Source organism: Botrytis deweyae (genome assembly GCF_014898535.1).
Source record: "Botrytis deweyae strain B1 chromosome Unknown BDEW_044, whole genome shotgun sequence".
Lineage (NCBI taxonomy): Eukaryota > Fungi > Ascomycota > Leotiomycetes > Helotiales > Sclerotiniaceae > Botrytis > Botrytis deweyae.
The window spans coordinates 175,371-192,921 of NW_024066251.1; the positions used below are offsets into that span (position 1 = coordinate 175,371).

Sequence of the window (17,551 nt, forward strand, 5' to 3'; positions counted from 1 at the left end):
AAGATTGCTAAGATAGATACTAGGAAGTGGAATATGGGTTAGAGCTTATTGAATATAGAGTATCTAGTATATATATATTAACAATGGATATCCATCTAATTGCAAGATATCGAGAGATACAATACAATGGATTTTCGAATTCCCTGGCAGGGGGAATGCGTGGTTTGGCTGAGAAGGGGAGAGAGTGTAGAGTAGATAGATAGAGGGATTTCTAATGAACCATATCAACAATTCATGTCAACTCCAACATCTCATTTCTCACACTCTCTCTCATTTCATCTCACCTCACCCCACCCAGGGAACTGAATATCGTAATAAGTGTATTTATGTATTTATTATTCAGGGCAATAAACAAAATGATATTCGCTACCTAGAACCATATCCTAAACCCCAATCCCCGAAGCCAATCATCTTGATATCAAACTCCTCCCTCACTTGTGAAATGACTTGACCTTCTCCATTTCATCCCAACTACCCATAAAGATACCGGATCTGTCGTGGATACTCTCGGGTACTACTTCCATCATCCTGTCCATTTTGCTGTTCAATGCTTGACCACCGGCTGGAGATATTGTGTTAGTGTTCTGTGTGTAAATGCAGGGGTAGAAAAGGAAACGTACCATTTTCAAAAACCATAGCCATAGGTGCACATTCGTACAAAATTCTCAATTTACCCTTGGGACTCTTCTTATCCGCCGGGTAGGCGAAAACACCCCCATATAGCAATGTTCTATAAGCATCTGCCACCATACTTCCGATATATCTTGCGCTATAAGGTTTTCCGCCTTCTTTCTCAGGGTACTTTAGCGAGTTAAAGTAGTTCTTGGTGCTATCTTCCCAGTAAAGAGAATTTCCCTCATTGACCGAGTAGATGGATCTCGATTTAGGTAATTTCATATCGGGATGCGTGAGGATGAATTCTCCCAACGCATTGTCCATGGTGAAACCATTGACACCACCTCCCTTCATTGTAATAACTAATTGGGCCGAGGCACCGTACATGGTGAAACCTGCGGCGATGAGCTCGGTTCCGGGCTTGAGGAGATCTTCCTTGGTTCCTGTAGAGCCTTCTGCGAGTTTATGAATACCGAAGATTGTGCCAACGGAGACACCAGCGTCAAGATTGGAGGAACCGTCGATGGGGTCGCATGCTACGGCATAACGGGCACCTTTAGCTTCGGGGAAGAAGATGGCTTCTTCTTCCTCTTCTGAAACTAACACGGCGCATTTTCCGGAGGATTTCATGGCAGCGATGAAGAGGTCATTGCCAATGACGTCGAGTTTCTTTTGGTCATCTCCAGTGATATTGCTCGATCCTGCGAGACCGGTTAAGTTGATGAGGGTTGCGCGACGGATATAGTATGCTATCGATTTGAAGGAAAATTGGAGGGCATGGCAGAGAAGTCTGGTTCTTGTTAGTTTTCTGCAGGTTTAGAGAGTTGGATCGTGTAGATGGCATACGTGAAATCTCCCGTTGCTTCTTTCACTTTTGTTTGTTCTTCGGTGAGGAATCTGGTAAGAGTGATAATATCTGTGTTGATATGCTCTGTTGAGCCTTGGTCGCCGCCGTGAGACATGTTGAGATTATCGAGTAGGAATCTTTTTGAATTGTTTGATTGTATAGACAAATAAATAGAAAAGAGTTGTCGAAGGGAGTATCAAAGTACGGCGCCTGTTGTTATAAATACTGGACCTCGGGTCTACACGGGTATGAATTCCGGAAGCAGTATTCGATAATTAAGATAGAACGAGCACGCCGATGGACAGATGGTCTGTAAACGTGGGGAAAAGGAGGAGGAAATAAAAGGAAGAAAGGAAGAAAGAAAGGAAAGGGAGGGAAAAGGGGTAATAAGTACTTTTTTTGGTATTTATTCTTCTGATATCATACCTGTTGATTACTATGGGAATTGGATCGTCGAGTTGCAATGCTCCATTGTATTTCCAAGCTGTGAAGGAAGAAATATTGGAGCTGGATGATCTACTGTACCCGACTCTCCAACATGACTCTCCCACACCGAGCCACAATGCTAGAATATCCTCGTTTGATAAGTTTGTTTTGTTATTACCTTGACACCTACCTTACCAACTACCTAGATACCCCGATATGATATGCTACGCTCTCATCTCTCATCTCCATCTCCATCTCTCCCTCATCCCTCATCCTCATCCCTCACCTCTCACCTCTCTCATCACATCCATATCACACGTCCCACTGGAAAGTTAAGTGGCTTTTTAAGGTCCCCCCCTCGAGCCCCCTTCCCCCCCCCCCACCCCACGAGCCCCGCACTCAGGTCCCGTGTTGTATTTGCTTGGTTGCCTCGTTGCTTTGTTCATTCAATGCCCCGCGCTAAAAGGATCGGAGGAATGGGGGCCGGAAGAGTCTCAGAGTATAATTAAACACGGGAAACGTAATACCGGTATGCGGATTTGTTGGGCCAGCTGAGTGCAAAATAAGGGCCTGGTATATACCTCGTCGTAGTATTGGGTAAAGGAAAAGAAAAGGAATGATTTTCCGGTGGAATGAGAAATAGATTCCATATGGTTGGTAATGTCCAAAAGTCTCGCCCTGGACCATGACACCGAGGTAGGGATACACACAGTCCAGCGTACAATAAACCGTACAGTAATCACAAATTCCAACGTTTGGTAAGTTATAATAATAAATCCGCTTATCCTAGGTATAAAGATTGGTCTGGAATTATTGTACATGATAGAGTTATACGGGCGAAACCGGGCTTCGGACGGATATGTCATTTGTCTTTCCGTTCGCAAGAATGTTTTTCCATTATAAATTTGAAGGTAGGAGAATATATATAACTGGGTGTACGAGTATATACCTAGTAGCTGGGTACCGGTACCTTTCTACCTAGACCGGGGTAACCACCAATCGACCAATCGTGAATTTGATCCTTTTTCATTGGTGACATATCATGAGATGAGATGAGAACGTTCATTACAGAGCAACCGCACATTGCACTTTTCGGCGTTACATGAGAAAGGTCGGTGAGAACTGGCAAAACAATACAATCACCGAAATGAATAGTCATATCACGTGACTCTGAATCATAATCGATTCGGTGTGATTAACTCGATAGAGCCTCAGGTTATGATAGCTCGAGGATAGCTCGGATAGATCCAATGATGAACCTCAGGCTCCAAGAATCCTGCGCTAAACTTTTCGAGCTAGTCTTTAGCGCGCGAATGAAATTTTTTAAGCTACAAAACTCTGCCTCTTCTTCAAACTGTCCAAATTATTCTTTTCAACCCAACATCAACCTCTGCTTCATGCAGTATGGATTGGATTGGATTGACACAACTCAATTCAATCCAATCCGGTTCATCATCAATGGTAAGCGCTTCTATCTCTTCTTCCCTTTCCCTTCACTATGTGATGACAAAACAACAACCGCAAACTAGAGTCTTTGATCCTACGGGAAATGAAACTTTTGTAACACGTCAGTCTGATATTGGATCACAATTTCACTCATTTGAGCAATTTCATGAATAGAATCATTGCTAACAATTGAGATAGATATCAATCCAATAACTCTATGCCATTTGCAATTGCTACAGCAAATTCCCGGATTTAACCTTGGCTCATCATATCAATTGTAAGCTTCACTTTATCCTCTCAAACTTTTCTTCCCCCACCCCCATATACAATTTGTGATGATGATCAGTTTATGCTTTTGCATGCTGGAAATTACCGACTGAAGCTTTCGGGCTTTTGACGACAAAAAAGGCTGTAACTGAGCAAATTTTTCAATTCTATTTAATTTGATGATTCTTTTCTTCCTTGAATTGATGCTAATTATATTCTAAGACTAGATGAGCCCTTCAAGACAAGAGGTACGACACATCTCTCTTCACTTCCACTATCTCGCGACTGCATAAAATGATGAATGGCACTGGGCTCCGACAGTTCCAAAACGGTTCTGGTCTTGATGGATATGCCATTTTGTGGCAGGCCTAGAAAACCTCGCCCACTGATTTCAGTCATCTTATCAGCATTTGTTGTACACATGTTTGATAAATGGTTTCTGATTTTGGAAGCATAGATTTGATAATCTCTTGGGTACCCATCAGGTGTTCCAGGTCTTCATTGACCCTGGTCATCAAAACCTCCACGAGGGCTGTAGCATCAGGTAAATAGACATTTTCTTTTAAATTTCACACATTTTATGATGAGCATTTTTAGATGACGAGTCTGATTGGAGTTTTCCATGTTGACAACATCAAAATTATACCATTCATGCCTTCTGAATTTTGACGAAAAGAATTTACTTGTTATTGATCATGTCAAGGCATGTGCTAACGTTAAACTGTTAGAATTCTGAATTGCTGCAATCCTCGTGATGGCCAACGTTGTGGTACCAACTTATTTTGGTAAGAAATTTTCTCTCATATTCCTGACAGCCCTCGAGCATTCTGATGATATCGATCGACAATGACAAGCATATGTCCAAGCCTCGGCTGTGACGAGCCTATCTTAACTGAATATGCTCATGTTATCATACACTGTTTAAATCAATTCATAGCCATTACTAACGACTATCCTTAGATTTTTGGATGCCATGTCCTATCAACCTAAGTTGAGATCATTTCGCATCATATTGCATGGTGCTACTACCTGACTTGGGCTCTACATTTTTGGTATGTTATCACTGACTTTCGTACGCTCATTATCCTCACTCCTTAACATGATGATTAATTTATCACGACGGTCGACATATCCACACGTTGGTAATTGATGAAACTGCCTATGACTAGGCTTTTGATCTGACATTTCATTTTTCTCTACACTTTTTCACAATTGTTTTATGATAGAATTATCACTAACAATCTGAAGATATAGGAAACCACCATGCTTGAATGTAGCCCATTCATTCCCGTTCATACGGATAATTATTTTCATTGCGATGCGTGGCTTGCCATGTACGTGAAGAAGATATCCACATTATCTCTTCAAAACAAAAATTATATTCATTGCTTTCGTGATTATTTTATCACGTCGTTTTCTGTTCAGACATGCCTATGAATCGGTCAAGCTTCAAGGTCTTGGCACAAAATGTCTATTTGAACTACTGTGACTTACCTCTCCACAGATATCTATATATCTATGAAGGAATACTCGTTTCATGTCTGTATCATAATCCATTCCCAACCCATAGTATGACCTGACACCGTTACTCTTTGCGTTATGTGACCAATTCCCGCTCAAAATATCAAGATACCCCCATACCAGCCATCAATTCCAAAGCATGTAAAAGTAGAACCAAAACCAGACCTCCCAAAGCCCTTTAGACCTCCCAACACACCCCTTGGTATCATTTGCCTTGCCGTCGCCATAAAAGGACTCACGCCACCCTCACCCCTTTGGATCATCTGCAGAATCATCTACAATCAATTAATGTAAAACCTGTCCATCGCTCGGGAACGCATTATCCAACGCCATGTAATCCAGCAAATCCATACCACCCACGTTAACGCCATCCGCCGTCTGCGTGATGTTTACCTGACTATTGAGATCTTGATAGAAGGCGGATCCGGGTGGTAAATACCACATTTCGTCGCTACTATTGTTGTTACCCCAATCGTTGCTAGAGCCTGACATGCCGAACATGGAATTGATGGAGTCACTGTTGAAGTTTGGACCACCGTGAGCTGCAGGGTAATGCGTGCCGGCGTAGAAATCTCCTTGGTTGAGATCATAGGGCGTGGCGGAGAGATTGAGATCTATGGGATGAAGTGGTTAGAGTAAGGATTTGGGAAGGGGTATTGGTGATTCAAACTTACCTGGACCATTTACATGGTAATTGGGCATGCCATCATTCCAATCTCGAACCGGATCAGCTGGGCCACGTCGCAACTTATTCGGATCTGCGTCATGAGGTGGTGCGGGAGTGCGACTTCTACTTGCAGGTTCTCCTGAGAGGGGAGGTGCTTCGGGGGCGCTAATGAAGCGACTACGCAGACGCTTGGTCAATGTCTCCAACAGTTCCGCAAAGCGAATGCCGAGATGGACGTCGTCGACTACACAAGTACGAAGCGCATTGACCGCAGAATCCATGAGGCTGATGCTGATCTCAACATCATGTTTAGATGCTCCTAATGCGAAGGTTTTCAACAAAAACATGGCACCACTTATGATCCGGAAATATGTTCGAACAGGAGCATGCTTCAGGTAATCGTTTGGTAGAAGTCCCTCTACGACGGTTCGTAATAGGTTGCGGCATCCCTCGACAACTTCTCTGACATATCCCTGATCAGTCGCTCCAAAACCACCGAGTCTCGCTAATGGTAGCTTTCCGAAGTAATTTTGTGTCTCTGGGGACATGGCACTTCCTAGTGGTAAACCTGAATCATTGGAGGTGTTTGTTCGATTGGTTGCATTGCTTGTGCATCTTTCAACAACAGCCTGCAAAGAGAGAGAATTTATGTATATCCTGACGTACTCGTACTCTATAGTCAGAATATGTCGAATGTAGAGAGGCAATCCAAATCTGTCGAATTCTCGTTTCCACGAACTTAACATTGGTTGAAAATCCTTCAAAAGATCCGTGTAGCTACCATCCTGGATGATTTTGGTCGTGTATTGCCTAGATCTAAAGATCTTTTCATTGCCCATGCGCATGGCATTACTAATCCCGGCCCAGCAATGAATAATCTGATCATCCAATTCTAAATCGGGAATGTAATTAAAATTTGTAACAGAGGTTGTGTTGGTGTCGGGGGTTTTACCATCAATTGATAGTCTACGTTTTCGTGGAGCAAATGCAGGATCAGTTTTCCGCAGGTGTTCAGGAACCATATTGGTCCAACCTAAACGTCCAGCTAATTGCGTGACATATATTAGTACCAGTCGCTTGATTCTCGCGGCTCTTATTCGATATGACTCTTCGTTGTATTCTGGTCGTGTCATTTCTCCACCATCAGCCAGCGACTCGTCAATATCATCAAAAACACCCAATTCGTAGCCGAGACCCATGGCGGTACTCAACAACATCCAGCACATTCGATCACTTCTCCAGGCAGGTTCTAGCCAGCCTTCGATTCTTCGCCCGCCAACACCGCCAGGTAGATGGTGTTTGCCTTCTTCGTCAGTAGTGAAAGCATCTTCCTTATCAGGAACTGGTAACATGAGTTCATCAGTGGCTTCCGCAGGAGGAAAGTGCAGAGCACGCGGATGCCACTCTGTCAAGATCATAAGACTCTCAATTGTACCGAGAGTACGAAGACTGCCTTTCCGAAGTCCTCTCCATGGTGCAGTGCTTGATGTGAGAGAAGCCTCCGCGCCGGAACCACAAAATCCACCACCGAATGCTTCTTGGCCCCACAGACATCTCTCGATCATGCCTCTCAAGTAAGTCCAAAGCTGTTCATGGATCGCGTACGATCTAGAATGCCCTCCAGCTCCAGACATTTCCATGTACCGACTTGAGATTGTCAATAATGTCACTGTGAGAATTGGTTCTTCGACTAGAAGCATAGGATGAGTGTAAGGCTCTTTAAAAGTAGGGGGAGAGATAGGTGTTAGTGGCGACAAGAATTCGTAATAGCTAACTCAATCATTAGTCTGGTTGCAAGTTAGAGCAATGGAAAAACTTACTATGTGATGTATTGAATAGCTTCCGCTGCGGTGAACCATCCTGCGCGAACAAATCTAAATCTTGACCAAGCTTCAATTGCATCCTGATATCCCAGATCATGATCTTTGTCTAATGGACCGGTATCGCCAGTTGACAACGTAGGATCAATGGAAGATTCCGTGTGTGTGGTTGTGTGTCGCATATGGCTTATAGGAAATGAAGTATGCTGAGTTGCAGGGCCTTGATAGCTCTGAGAGGCAGATTGTGCTCTGTGGCCAATTCTTGGAGATTCTTGGCTATTACTATCTAGTCGTGCTCTTTTGTGACCTGGACTATAGAAGAAATTAGTACAACTCTTCGTGACGATGATGTGTCCTTGTAAATCCAGCCAATTGCAAAACACCAGAAGCATTTTCTCTCGTTGGGTTTGTACATAAAAAGTACAGCAATGCGAAACAACAATTGGGATATGAATTGCTCCAGATGAAAGGTCTCAACGTACCTATCAGTAGCAGCCTTGTAAAGAAGATCCAAAGCATCATGAGGGCCATAAACCTCCTGTCTCATAACTTCTTGCGCTTCTGGGTTCTCTACGTTCTGATCTCTTTCTTCTTGTTGTCGCGATTCCGATTGAGGTCTTCGTAGAGGCTGAGTTCTTCCAATAGAACCACCTGGCGTAAGAGGAGGTCCAGGATCCATGCGCGCACTATCAGCAAAGGCGTTGCTTGTCGATCGAGCAGAAGGGGGAGCTCCCATGGAGTTTTGTCTGAAGGTTGCGGGGGGAGAGCCGGAAACCATCTTTCGACCATTGCGCGTCACATAGTCATCGGCATATTCATCTTCAACACTATTTTCCCTACTGCCATCCGCCTTCCTCTTTCTTCTCGTGGCCGAAAAGAAACATTCTTTACTTTCGCGTCGGCATCGTACACAGGGTGGATCACTCGGATTATCGACACTTCCTAAATCACATCTCACTTTGCGACGACGACTGCAATTACAATTAGCCTTGAGATGAGACATGTAAATAGGGTCAATTACCATGGGATGCAAGCTTGATAAATTCTCTTGTGATTTCCTCCTACTGAAATGTCAGTCTACATGTACAATGGCATTGTGCGACCATGGCTAATTCCAAAGAATGTCTCCAGGTTTCTCCACTAACCATTCTGCAACTTGGATTGCTGCTGACCAGTAGAAGATGTGCCATTAGTACTAGGCTCACTCGGTTTCTCCTGCTGTGTAAAATTGGTCGCCGGCGCCGACATGATAATAGCAAAAAGAGTAATAAGCTTAGTTGTGTAAATGATCGAAGCTCTTTCGCTTTCCTACGGTTTAGGCTTTGCGATATGTTTCTTTCCCGAGAGATAAGAATGCCACAACCCGAACTGATTGACCGACAGACCGACAGCAAGGAACTTTTTTTCGGTTTTAATCAGCCTACTCTGTGCTTGGTACTTAGATAAGATAATCAAAAAGGAGGGGCTGTCCTCAATTGTTTATTTTGATCCCTTTGATATTCGAGTAGATTGAAATATTAAATCATTGATTGGTAGAAATCAAAACTTTGGAAGTCTTGGGATGGATACTTAAAATGGAGAAAGAATTCGAGTTCAGATTCCGAGTAGGTGTTATTATTAAGTTCTGATAATGTTTCATTATCCTCTTGACCTCCTTCCTTGTATTGGGTAGATTTACATACAAAAATGTGTTTTTATCTAACTGTTTTGGGTGAAGTTGCATACCCGAGGCTACAATATTGGTTTTTCATGTACAAGGACTATCTACTCAGGCTGCTTGCTAGACTATGGATTTCGTTGATACGGGCTGTACAGATGGACGATACAAATGGACAATACAGATGCTATCTATCTATGTAGGCGCAGCAGTGGGGATCTAGGCATACTGTCCCTACCCAAGTAACAGATATGTACCGTATTCTATTTTAGATCCCCATTACCTACCTGGGTAGTCAAGGTTATGGATCTATCATATTCCTCTGGCTAACTGTTATTCACTTTGCGCTTGATTAGAAATCCTTCTCTCTTCGATGTCAAGTGATTGAATACATACTCAAAGTAGTTAGTGAAGGAGTTTTATTCACCCATATACTCCTTTAGCTCAGTAAAATTGACGTTGAGCTACGTTGCATACCCTAGAGCTTTTATTTGTCTAATGAGGGGGGAGAGAAGCTAATGTTTATAAGAAGCTAGTGTAGATCTGTGTATCGTTGATTGAGTTTCTAGAACTTCTATCTCCCATGTCTTATTAGGTTTTGCGCAGGAACGCGAGATGTTTATTTCTTTTAGATGGTATGTTTCCTTAAAGAATTAGGTCTTCTTGATTGAGGCAACAATGGAATTGATAGGTGTTATGGCGACAGTACAAACAGCGACGCTAGAGAAATATCGAAGGAGAAAAAGTATGAAATTGAGTGGTGTTATGCTAATTTCATCCAAAGTTTACTTTATCCTTTCTATAAGTACTCGAGATTGATTCAAATAATCAATACGTTTAAGTACTCAAACGCATTTCTGACATTGACGTATTCATCCTTGACATTGGGGATGATTACTTTAGATGAAGGGGTTTAACCGAGCCCCAAAGGACTGGAGACATCTGTCTTTACTTTACACTCCCTCCACTAATCAATGGGTCAAAATCCCTAAAGATTAGAAGAATCATATTGTGTCTCAATCTATAGCTTTTGCCTCCGTACCATGTCTCTATTATTGTTCATGACTCTTGAAAGTTCACGGGCTGCTAGTAACGGCCATTCAGCTAAATGTTCAGTCTTGCAAAGTTAATGTTGAAAGTATCAATTACAACTTCAGAGTGTCTTAGATACATATAACAACGCCTTGGCTCTAGAGATAACCTTTAAGCAACTACGAAGTCTTCACTTCTGCCTATGTAATATTTCGCTCCCAGCCACTTTACTCGGTTCCTGAACTCAAACATTACAATTTCCCTCGATCTCTTTAGACTCTAGACTTCATATTTCTCTTCCACAATCCCAATTACCCCCACCTTCCCAAAAGCCACCTCCCTCTCCTTCAAATTAAAGACCCCAAACCAGTTCCTCAGAAACCCACTTCCTAATACAATACGCTTTACATCCCCTTCCATCTCATCTTCCATCTCCATAAACAACGACACACATCTATGACCACCTATATCCGTTCTATCTACTTCCAGAGTATATTCATATGCTGTTAAAGGAAATTCATGGTCCCCGAGGCGTAAAGTAATGACAGGTAATGAATCACGACGGGAACAGGAAATGGAAGGTGGGACATCGTAGCCGCGGAACTCCATTCCGAGATAGGTGTGGAGGGAAGTGACGAGAGATGAAGGGAGACCGATGCCTGGATAGGATGTTTCAAGGATGGCGATATATGGACGGAGGTTGTAGGAGGAGGATGTGCCAGAGATGGTAAGAGATTTGCAAGGGATTTGCCAGCGATCAGTGATGAGATCTGGGAGCATGGTAGAGCGAAATTGCGGAGCAACTGTGTGATTTAGGAGAGGGAGAAGCTTGAGGGGGCCGGTATAGCGTGTATGGTCTATTGTACCGAAGGTGAGGAGACCAGGAGTGTCTGGAGTTTGTGGAAGAAGAAGAGTGAAGACCGGTGTTTGAATGAGTTTCTGGGAACGAAGATTGATGAACGGATTTGGAATTGAGTGTGTAGAGTGCGTGGATGAAGGGGCTAGTCCAAATAGCCCATCCCATTCCAAGTTACCCCAATCTGGATCTGTGAATCGTCCTACACTATCGACAGCGCCGAATTGTTGTGAAATTGTTAGGCCGGCGAAAGTGATGGTATCGGAGACTAGGTTTCCAAATGCAGAACACCTGGCATAGTCCATAGCAAAAAGAGTGCCTATCCATGTTTTCGTGTTTGACAAAGAGGGATCGTAAAGTTGATGAAAATGGCATGTATTCGTACAATCAACTGACGGTAGGAACATGTCATTATCAGAGATGGAAAGGAGAGCTCGTGAGCTCTGCGGTGGGCTTCCAACTTCCAGATCTATGACATATACCAGTTCATTCCAATCCTGTACTTCGATCAGTATTGTCGTTCAAAAATCCGAGTGGGTGATGAACTTACCCATTCAGGCACTCCACTTCCGTATCTTGCCCTTACATCGTCCAAAAATTTGCCTTCCCTCCAAGCCGCAAGATATTCATCATCATTCTCCACACCACCAACTGGACCTTTTAACCTCTTTTGTTCATCTTCATTATGTCTGACCCGCCTTGACACCCTTGCTCTCTCTTTTTTCACTTCACTTTTCTTGTGACTATTGGTTCTGCTCCTCGCAATCCTGTCCTCTCTCGCAGCTGCCCTTTTTGCTTGCGCGTACGTGGAGTTTCTTGCTACAGAGTAAATTGGCGTCGAAAAGATCTCTGCTTGGATCAACGTAGCTGTGCATGCTACGCACACCAGTCCCAAGTCAGAAATCTTCATGATGTTTCTCGATTACCAATCTGATCTCCTGTTGGTTTTTTCTTGTCTATTCTATTATACACTCTTGATTCAACCTTGTATAAGAATTGAGGTAAGAAGCCAGTTTTGGTCTGGGTAATGATGTGTGAATCACTGAGAATCAAAGTGTTACCAGTACCAACGAGTGAATGAATGGATTTCAGGAAATGAAAAGCCGCTGAAAAACAGATGGATCAGATTACAGGAAAGGAAAAGAATCCAAAGATACCAGAATCAAATCCTTTGAGGAATATACAAGGCTATATCAACAGATCTTTCCAACTCGAAGTGATGTTGGTGATTTCCGTTACGGCTGTGCCACCCCTGACGTTGGAACCTACATTTTCCTCTTGATACTCACAGTTCATTTGTAGCCATGCAACCTGGTATGCATCATTGCGACAATGATGTATTTTTAATCTTACTCAGTAGAGTATGTTTTATATTTCCAATGCGAGCGCAAATGTATTGGTTGCAAGCAGATTGAAATTGTTGGTTCTATTCGAATGATACGATCAGAAAGAAATGTTTGGCAAAAGAATTCCGGGAGTTCGGATAAGCGCCAGGGTAATATCCAGGTTTAGATTGGCGCGGTGATATGGGTGATTGGCCTGCATTTAACCGCTCTGATATGCGATGCGACTGCCAGGGGAGGCGAACACGTGCGAGGTGTGCTCACGTGTTCGATATTGTACTGCGCGGTTACTTGTGCTGTAAGACATTGTAAATATTGTGAGATACTGCGGTAAGCAGTTTGTAACTTCGTGAAAACTTTACAAATCTTGTCCCCGATACACAGGCTACAAATTTCACCAAACTGTCTTCACTGGAGTTCACTGAAATTAGCCTAGTTTCCACACCCAGCAAGCCTGTTTCTTCCAGTCCAGCATGAGGTGTTACTGAATTCAGTTATATATGGCATATTTGGAACGCATAAGTTATGATCAAAAATATATCTGCTCGTGCGGGAACCGCAGACTTCGACATCTCTCGTTATAAGGTTTGACCGTTGTACTTACACGTTGGTGTGTAGGGATAGCTCTACCTTTCTAATATATATATATGTTCCTCGCCGTGATATTTAAGTATCACCTATCCACTTCGACCTGACCGCGACTAAATTTTCCAGAAATCCCTTGAATGACAGAAATTGCAAGTGGTGATGATTGAAGCGTTTCCTCGGAACTGCGCTGCTGCAAGTTCTCAAATACTCAAAACCAATAATCACTGAGCTCTGATACCTGGTGCCCAAAGTATATCCGCGTCATAAGTTCCGAAGTGGCCCTTGTGGCTTTGATGGCGTTTTTGAAGTCCTGGGGGATAGCCATGTTTTCCTTGCTGTGGTCGTATTAAGGGATGCTCAATCGTTTTCTGTGTTACCATCTGTCCTTATTTGACAAAAGGGGCAAATGCGGCGTATTATTTTTAACAAAACTTCGTGCAGAGAAAGTACAGAGCATGAGTTACTGCGTTCTACATGTCAATGATCAGAATTCCCGGCAGCTGTCCATGGAGTCTCGATCTAAAATCGTACCTAGAACGACTATATTATCGGAAAAGCTCCTCTTATCAACAATAACACTCGATATCAATACATTCCCAACAATATTGATTCCTTCCGAGAACGGAAGCGGCTTCGAAGAAAAGTTACTAGAAGTACTCTTGGAGACCCACATGCCATCACTTGCTCCAAATATATAGTGAATAATGTCGAAAAATTCTATATCAACAGAGCTTTCTCCCTCTGCTCTACTCTGATGCCCGAACTTCGAGACCACCATTATCTCTGAAAGCGTTTCCACATTGCGAAATCCCTCAACCTGGATCAAATTACCCAATGCGAATATCAAAAATGTCAAACCTTTTTCCTTGCGCCCATGTCTGGTTCCGACAAAGCCAAATCGGAAAACTTCCTCCTCTTTATCTCAGCAGTCGCCCCTCAGAGTCAAAGTTGAAGCATATGGAACACCACTGGGATCAAGTTATTCAACAATATCGCGACATGCCCGACGATAAAGCATTGGATATCATTATGCTTCAAGAGGAGTTGGAAAAGGGTATGTCGAAGGAAAAGAGAAAGGCGGTGCAGGAATATGTCTTCAATGTTGAAGATCCCGAGAGGAGAGCTATGTTGGAGGTTTGGTTGGCGAGGTTTCCGGGATTTATGTTGAGGACCGACAGATTGGTGGATTTTGGGGTTGTGGATACGAGGAAGAAGGCCGGGACTCGAAGTGGTTGGCAATCATGGCTTGAGGAGTGGAAGTTCTGATGATTTGAGCCTGAGATGGGGTGATGGAGAGAAAGTCAATTTTGATGTTGGTTGATGCGAGGTACATAAAGCAGTGTGCTTATTTGCGCTGGCATAATTAAACAGATGTGTTCAGCGATGTGGTTCCAATCTTGGAAAGAGCAAGAAGATGGTGAAAACCAACTACCATGCTGCGAATATAGACATTTTTGTCTACGAGTTATCTTTACAGCGAGACAATATAAGCACAGAGTCCTCTCGAGTCCCTTCTGAGGTTTAGTGCAGCTGATATCAGTGATGTGCAGGGTCTTTCCTACCCACTTAATGACCACCTTGTTCAACCATTTCTATCGATTGTTGCCTTGTAAACTGCAAAATTCTCGCATCTCTCCTCTTCACCCACACCCTCATTCGTGAATTCCGCTACTCACCTCCTTAATTGCCCCGTTGTTCCATTTCATCGGATCTTCATTTGGCTCACCGCTGCGTTGATTGGGTTCACTACTTGAATCTAAAGATAGTCTCTTAGCTTATTTGAATAGGGATTTACATAACACTTGAGTGATTGTCGGAAGAGAGGAAAGAGTAAGCAAACGAATCTGATAGCCTCAGAGATTCTGTATAAGAATCTGCAAGTACCTTGGTCATTGTATCTCTCACAGCTATATACGACCCGTCCTGCTCCGTGGAGTCTGATTTATAGTAATCACAACAACTCCTTTACCTGACAAGCATCACATCAAAGTGATACCAGCATCTAATATCAGAGTTCTACTCTCCATACACAATCCATGACACCTCTTTATTACGAGTCATCATTATATCTTGAATTCTCCAACAGGGCTAGCTATCGAGGAGCAATTTTAAGATTGAGCGGGAGTTTAACCAGCGCAGGCAAGTCAACTAGACTACTAGCCATGTTGTTCTGGACACCATAATTAGTCATTTCATGCAACCACTTGGAAGCACCACACGGCCTCAAGTAAACTTTTGCATCTAAGCCCCCAGAATTCATGCTTTCCATAATCGCCAACCCATCAAAACTGTAGATATGTTCTATTTCCTTAGTTCATGTACAACCACAACAAGTTGTACGCGGCAAATGTTCTACGCCAAGTGAAGCCCTTTTGGAGAAGGATGTCAGACTCCTCGTCAATGATTATTGCCTAAACGAAGCTGGAGAAAATCAGGCAAGATTGGAGGGAAATCTATGAGGACTACGGACATCAATATGTTGGCAGATTTGAATACCTGAGAGACAGAGAGCGATTGGGTTGAGTTATTTGACGAAGTGAAGGGCTTTCGGTTCTGGGGGTTGAATAGATCAGTCGACCAGTTGGATGTGGATTTAACCCCATTGGCACCGTAAGGGAAGAAGGAAAACATTGAAGCAGTTTGGTAAGAGCGGCAAGGAGACGAGTAGTAGTAGTAACTAATCTGCCGGCCAGATATCTTCGTTATCAATTAGGTGCGGGCAACAAAGCGGGGATTACTCGCCTGAAGACCACATACTTTCAAATAGCTAACAACAATAGCTTCAGATACCCAATGCCACCCACCAATGAACGACAAACGACCAAAATTTAAGGAATGACGCGAGTGAGAAAGCGGCCCAAGCACATGCTGAGCGTGTCGTCTACAACTACTTTTTATTGAATATGCCCTAGACTCCTTCCCGTCAACGCCTATCCATACATCACATGGGTATTGCCAATCTGAAACACAACATAGATCTTGCTTTGCTAACCACAAATAATACGCATTCCACAAGAAATTATCAGAGCATATCCGTGTTCGGAACCCAAAACAGAACTTCCTGATCTGCTGTAGCAAAATGGTTATACTTGGGGTTAAAAGCAACAATGGCCGTTTCGCCGGGGTAGTCCAATTCATGCAAAGGACTAAGGACCCGATTTGTTGTAGCCGCAAGTGTATCCCATACCAAGACATTCTTTCCGCGAGATCCACTGATTACAAATCTTCCATCAGGAGTAAAACAGCAATCTCCGGCAGTGGTGTGGAGGTATTCACTTGATGAAGGATCCAAATTGTCTGGGTTGTGGTCGCCTGCTCCTAGTCTTCTGGCGCCACCTCTATCCCTCCTCAAGAATGCCTTCAGATGCCCGTCAAACGCATCTAATAAGAAGTGGCCATTGCCAGTCGTGCCGAGTAACAAGTGCTTCCCATCATTTGAAAACGCCAATTTGTTCCATCCTCTTCCAATTGCTTGAGGGGAAAACTCTTGACAGTATGGTAATATGTCAAAAGTAGCAAACGGTTCCTTGTCAAAGTTGCGGAAGTCGTAAAGTAAAATGGTTTGAGCTAGTGGAGAAGCAGCTGCAAAGACGTTTCCGGAAGGATCCCATGCAACGAGGTGGACACCGGTAAGATTCAGAATACCAGAAGGATTGTTGGAAGCTGCATCCCAAATCCTAAGAGTGTTGTCTTCAGAGCATGAAATGAAATTGTCCTGGCCGGGATGAAGGGATAGACATGTGACGTTTTGCTCATGTCCTTCAAAGTAACGGATGTAAGAATTATCATGAGCCGAGAGATAACGTATTTTGTCTATATTCTACTCAGCACTATAGCATAGAAATATGGTGTGTGACTTACGGTCTTTTTTGGTACTAGAATGGATTATACAATGTTCAGCATGGCCAAACATTGCATGGTTACAGCCATACTTGGCACTAATGTTCATTTTTGAATGTCTTCCCTCAAGAACATCATATATCTGCATAGTGTTATCAGTTTCTGATGTGATAAGCTGACTGCCATTGTCATTGAAATTGATAGACTGAATAAAGTTGTAACTTGGGGGAGTTTGCCCTTTGTCTGCAGGTGTTGGAGGATGTTTGAAAAGCTTGATTCATTAGTAATTGCTCATCCTCTGTGGTAACTAAGCTTACCTTGACTGGATTGTATAAGGAGATCATCTCCGTAAGTTTGCCAGTTTGTGGGACTGATGAGACTCCGTTTGCTTTCGACATGGAAGTACCATTCGCTCCTAATGGAGAGTCTATTGCCATAGGTGTTGATGACATGTTTTTTTGTTGTGATGTTTTACACTTTTCGAGATTCTGTGTAAACCTTTAAAGAAAGATTTGAAAAGTCTAGGACCATAGAGTGACGAAGAGTAACCCCTGGTCTTGATTCCTTGTCCTTGACCTTTATTTTGTCAGAATATCAGAATACCAATGAGCAGAAAGACTAAACCA

General features: G+C 43.1%; 6 protein-coding genes across 6 annotated transcripts; 2 read left to right on the forward strand and 4 right to left on the reverse strand.

Annotated features, from left to right (window-relative positions):
* Positions 1-256: 256 nt before the first annotated feature.
* Positions 257-2,255, reverse strand: EAE98_011110 (uncharacterized protein). The gene is made up of 3 exons (XM_038958732.1): positions 1,462-2,255; positions 621-1,405; positions 257-562 (listed from the first exon to the last, which is right to left on the reverse strand). Exons 1-3 carry the CDS (start codon positions 1,575-1,577, stop codon positions 432-434), a joined length of 1,032 nt encoding a protein of 343 aa, XP_038804923.1. The 5' UTR covers positions 1,578-2,255; the 3' UTR covers positions 257-431.
* A 1,030-nt stretch (positions 2,256-3,285) lies between these two features.
* Positions 3,286-4,337, forward strand: EAE98_011111 (uncharacterized protein; the record flags this gene model as incomplete). Its single annotated transcript, XM_038958733.1, has 5 exons — positions 3,286-3,349; positions 3,533-3,611; positions 3,824-3,849; positions 4,059-4,145; positions 4,330-4,337. 5 exons carry the CDS (start codon positions 3,286-3,288, stop codon positions 4,335-4,337), a joined length of 264 nt encoding a protein of 87 aa, XP_038804924.1.
* A 718-nt stretch (positions 4,338-5,055) lies between these two features.
* On the reverse strand, positions 5,056-9,148 carry EAE98_011112 (uncharacterized protein). Its single transcript, XM_038958734.1, has 6 exons — positions 8,755-9,148; positions 8,631-8,670; positions 8,092-8,580; positions 7,610-7,921; positions 5,797-7,559; positions 5,056-5,736 (listed from the first exon to the last, which is right to left on the reverse strand). Exons 1-6 carry the CDS (start codon positions 8,855-8,857, stop codon positions 5,408-5,410), a joined length of 3,036 nt encoding a protein of 1,011 aa, XP_038804925.1. The 5' UTR covers positions 8,858-9,148; the 3' UTR covers positions 5,056-5,407.
* Positions 9,149-10,577: 1,429 nt separating this feature from the next.
* Positions 10,578-12,064, reverse strand: EAE98_011113 (uncharacterized protein; the record flags this gene model as incomplete). Its single annotated transcript, XM_038958735.1, has 2 exons — positions 10,578-11,651; positions 11,705-12,064. 2 exons carry the CDS (start codon positions 12,062-12,064, stop codon positions 10,578-10,580), a joined length of 1,434 nt encoding a protein of 477 aa, XP_038804926.1.
* Positions 12,065-13,934: 1,870 nt separating this feature from the next.
* On the forward strand, positions 13,935-14,351 carry EAE98_011114 (uncharacterized protein; the record flags this gene model as incomplete). Its single annotated transcript, XM_038958736.1, has 1 exon — positions 13,935-14,351. One exon carries the CDS (start codon positions 13,935-13,937, stop codon positions 14,349-14,351), a length of 417 nt encoding a protein of 138 aa, XP_038804927.1.
* A 574-nt stretch (positions 14,352-14,925) lies between these two features.
* Positions 14,926-17,497, reverse strand: EAE98_011115 (uncharacterized protein). Its single transcript, XM_038958737.1, has 4 exons — positions 17,243-17,497; positions 16,947-17,196; positions 15,843-16,898; positions 14,926-15,767 (listed from the first exon to the last, which is right to left on the reverse strand). The coding sequence occupies exons 1-3, from the start codon at positions 17,375-17,377 to the stop codon at positions 16,108-16,110; spliced, it is 1,176 nt and encodes a 391-aa protein (XP_038804928.1). The 5' UTR covers positions 17,378-17,497; the 3' UTR covers positions 14,926-15,767; positions 15,843-16,107.
* Positions 17,498-17,551: the final 54 nt, after the last annotated feature.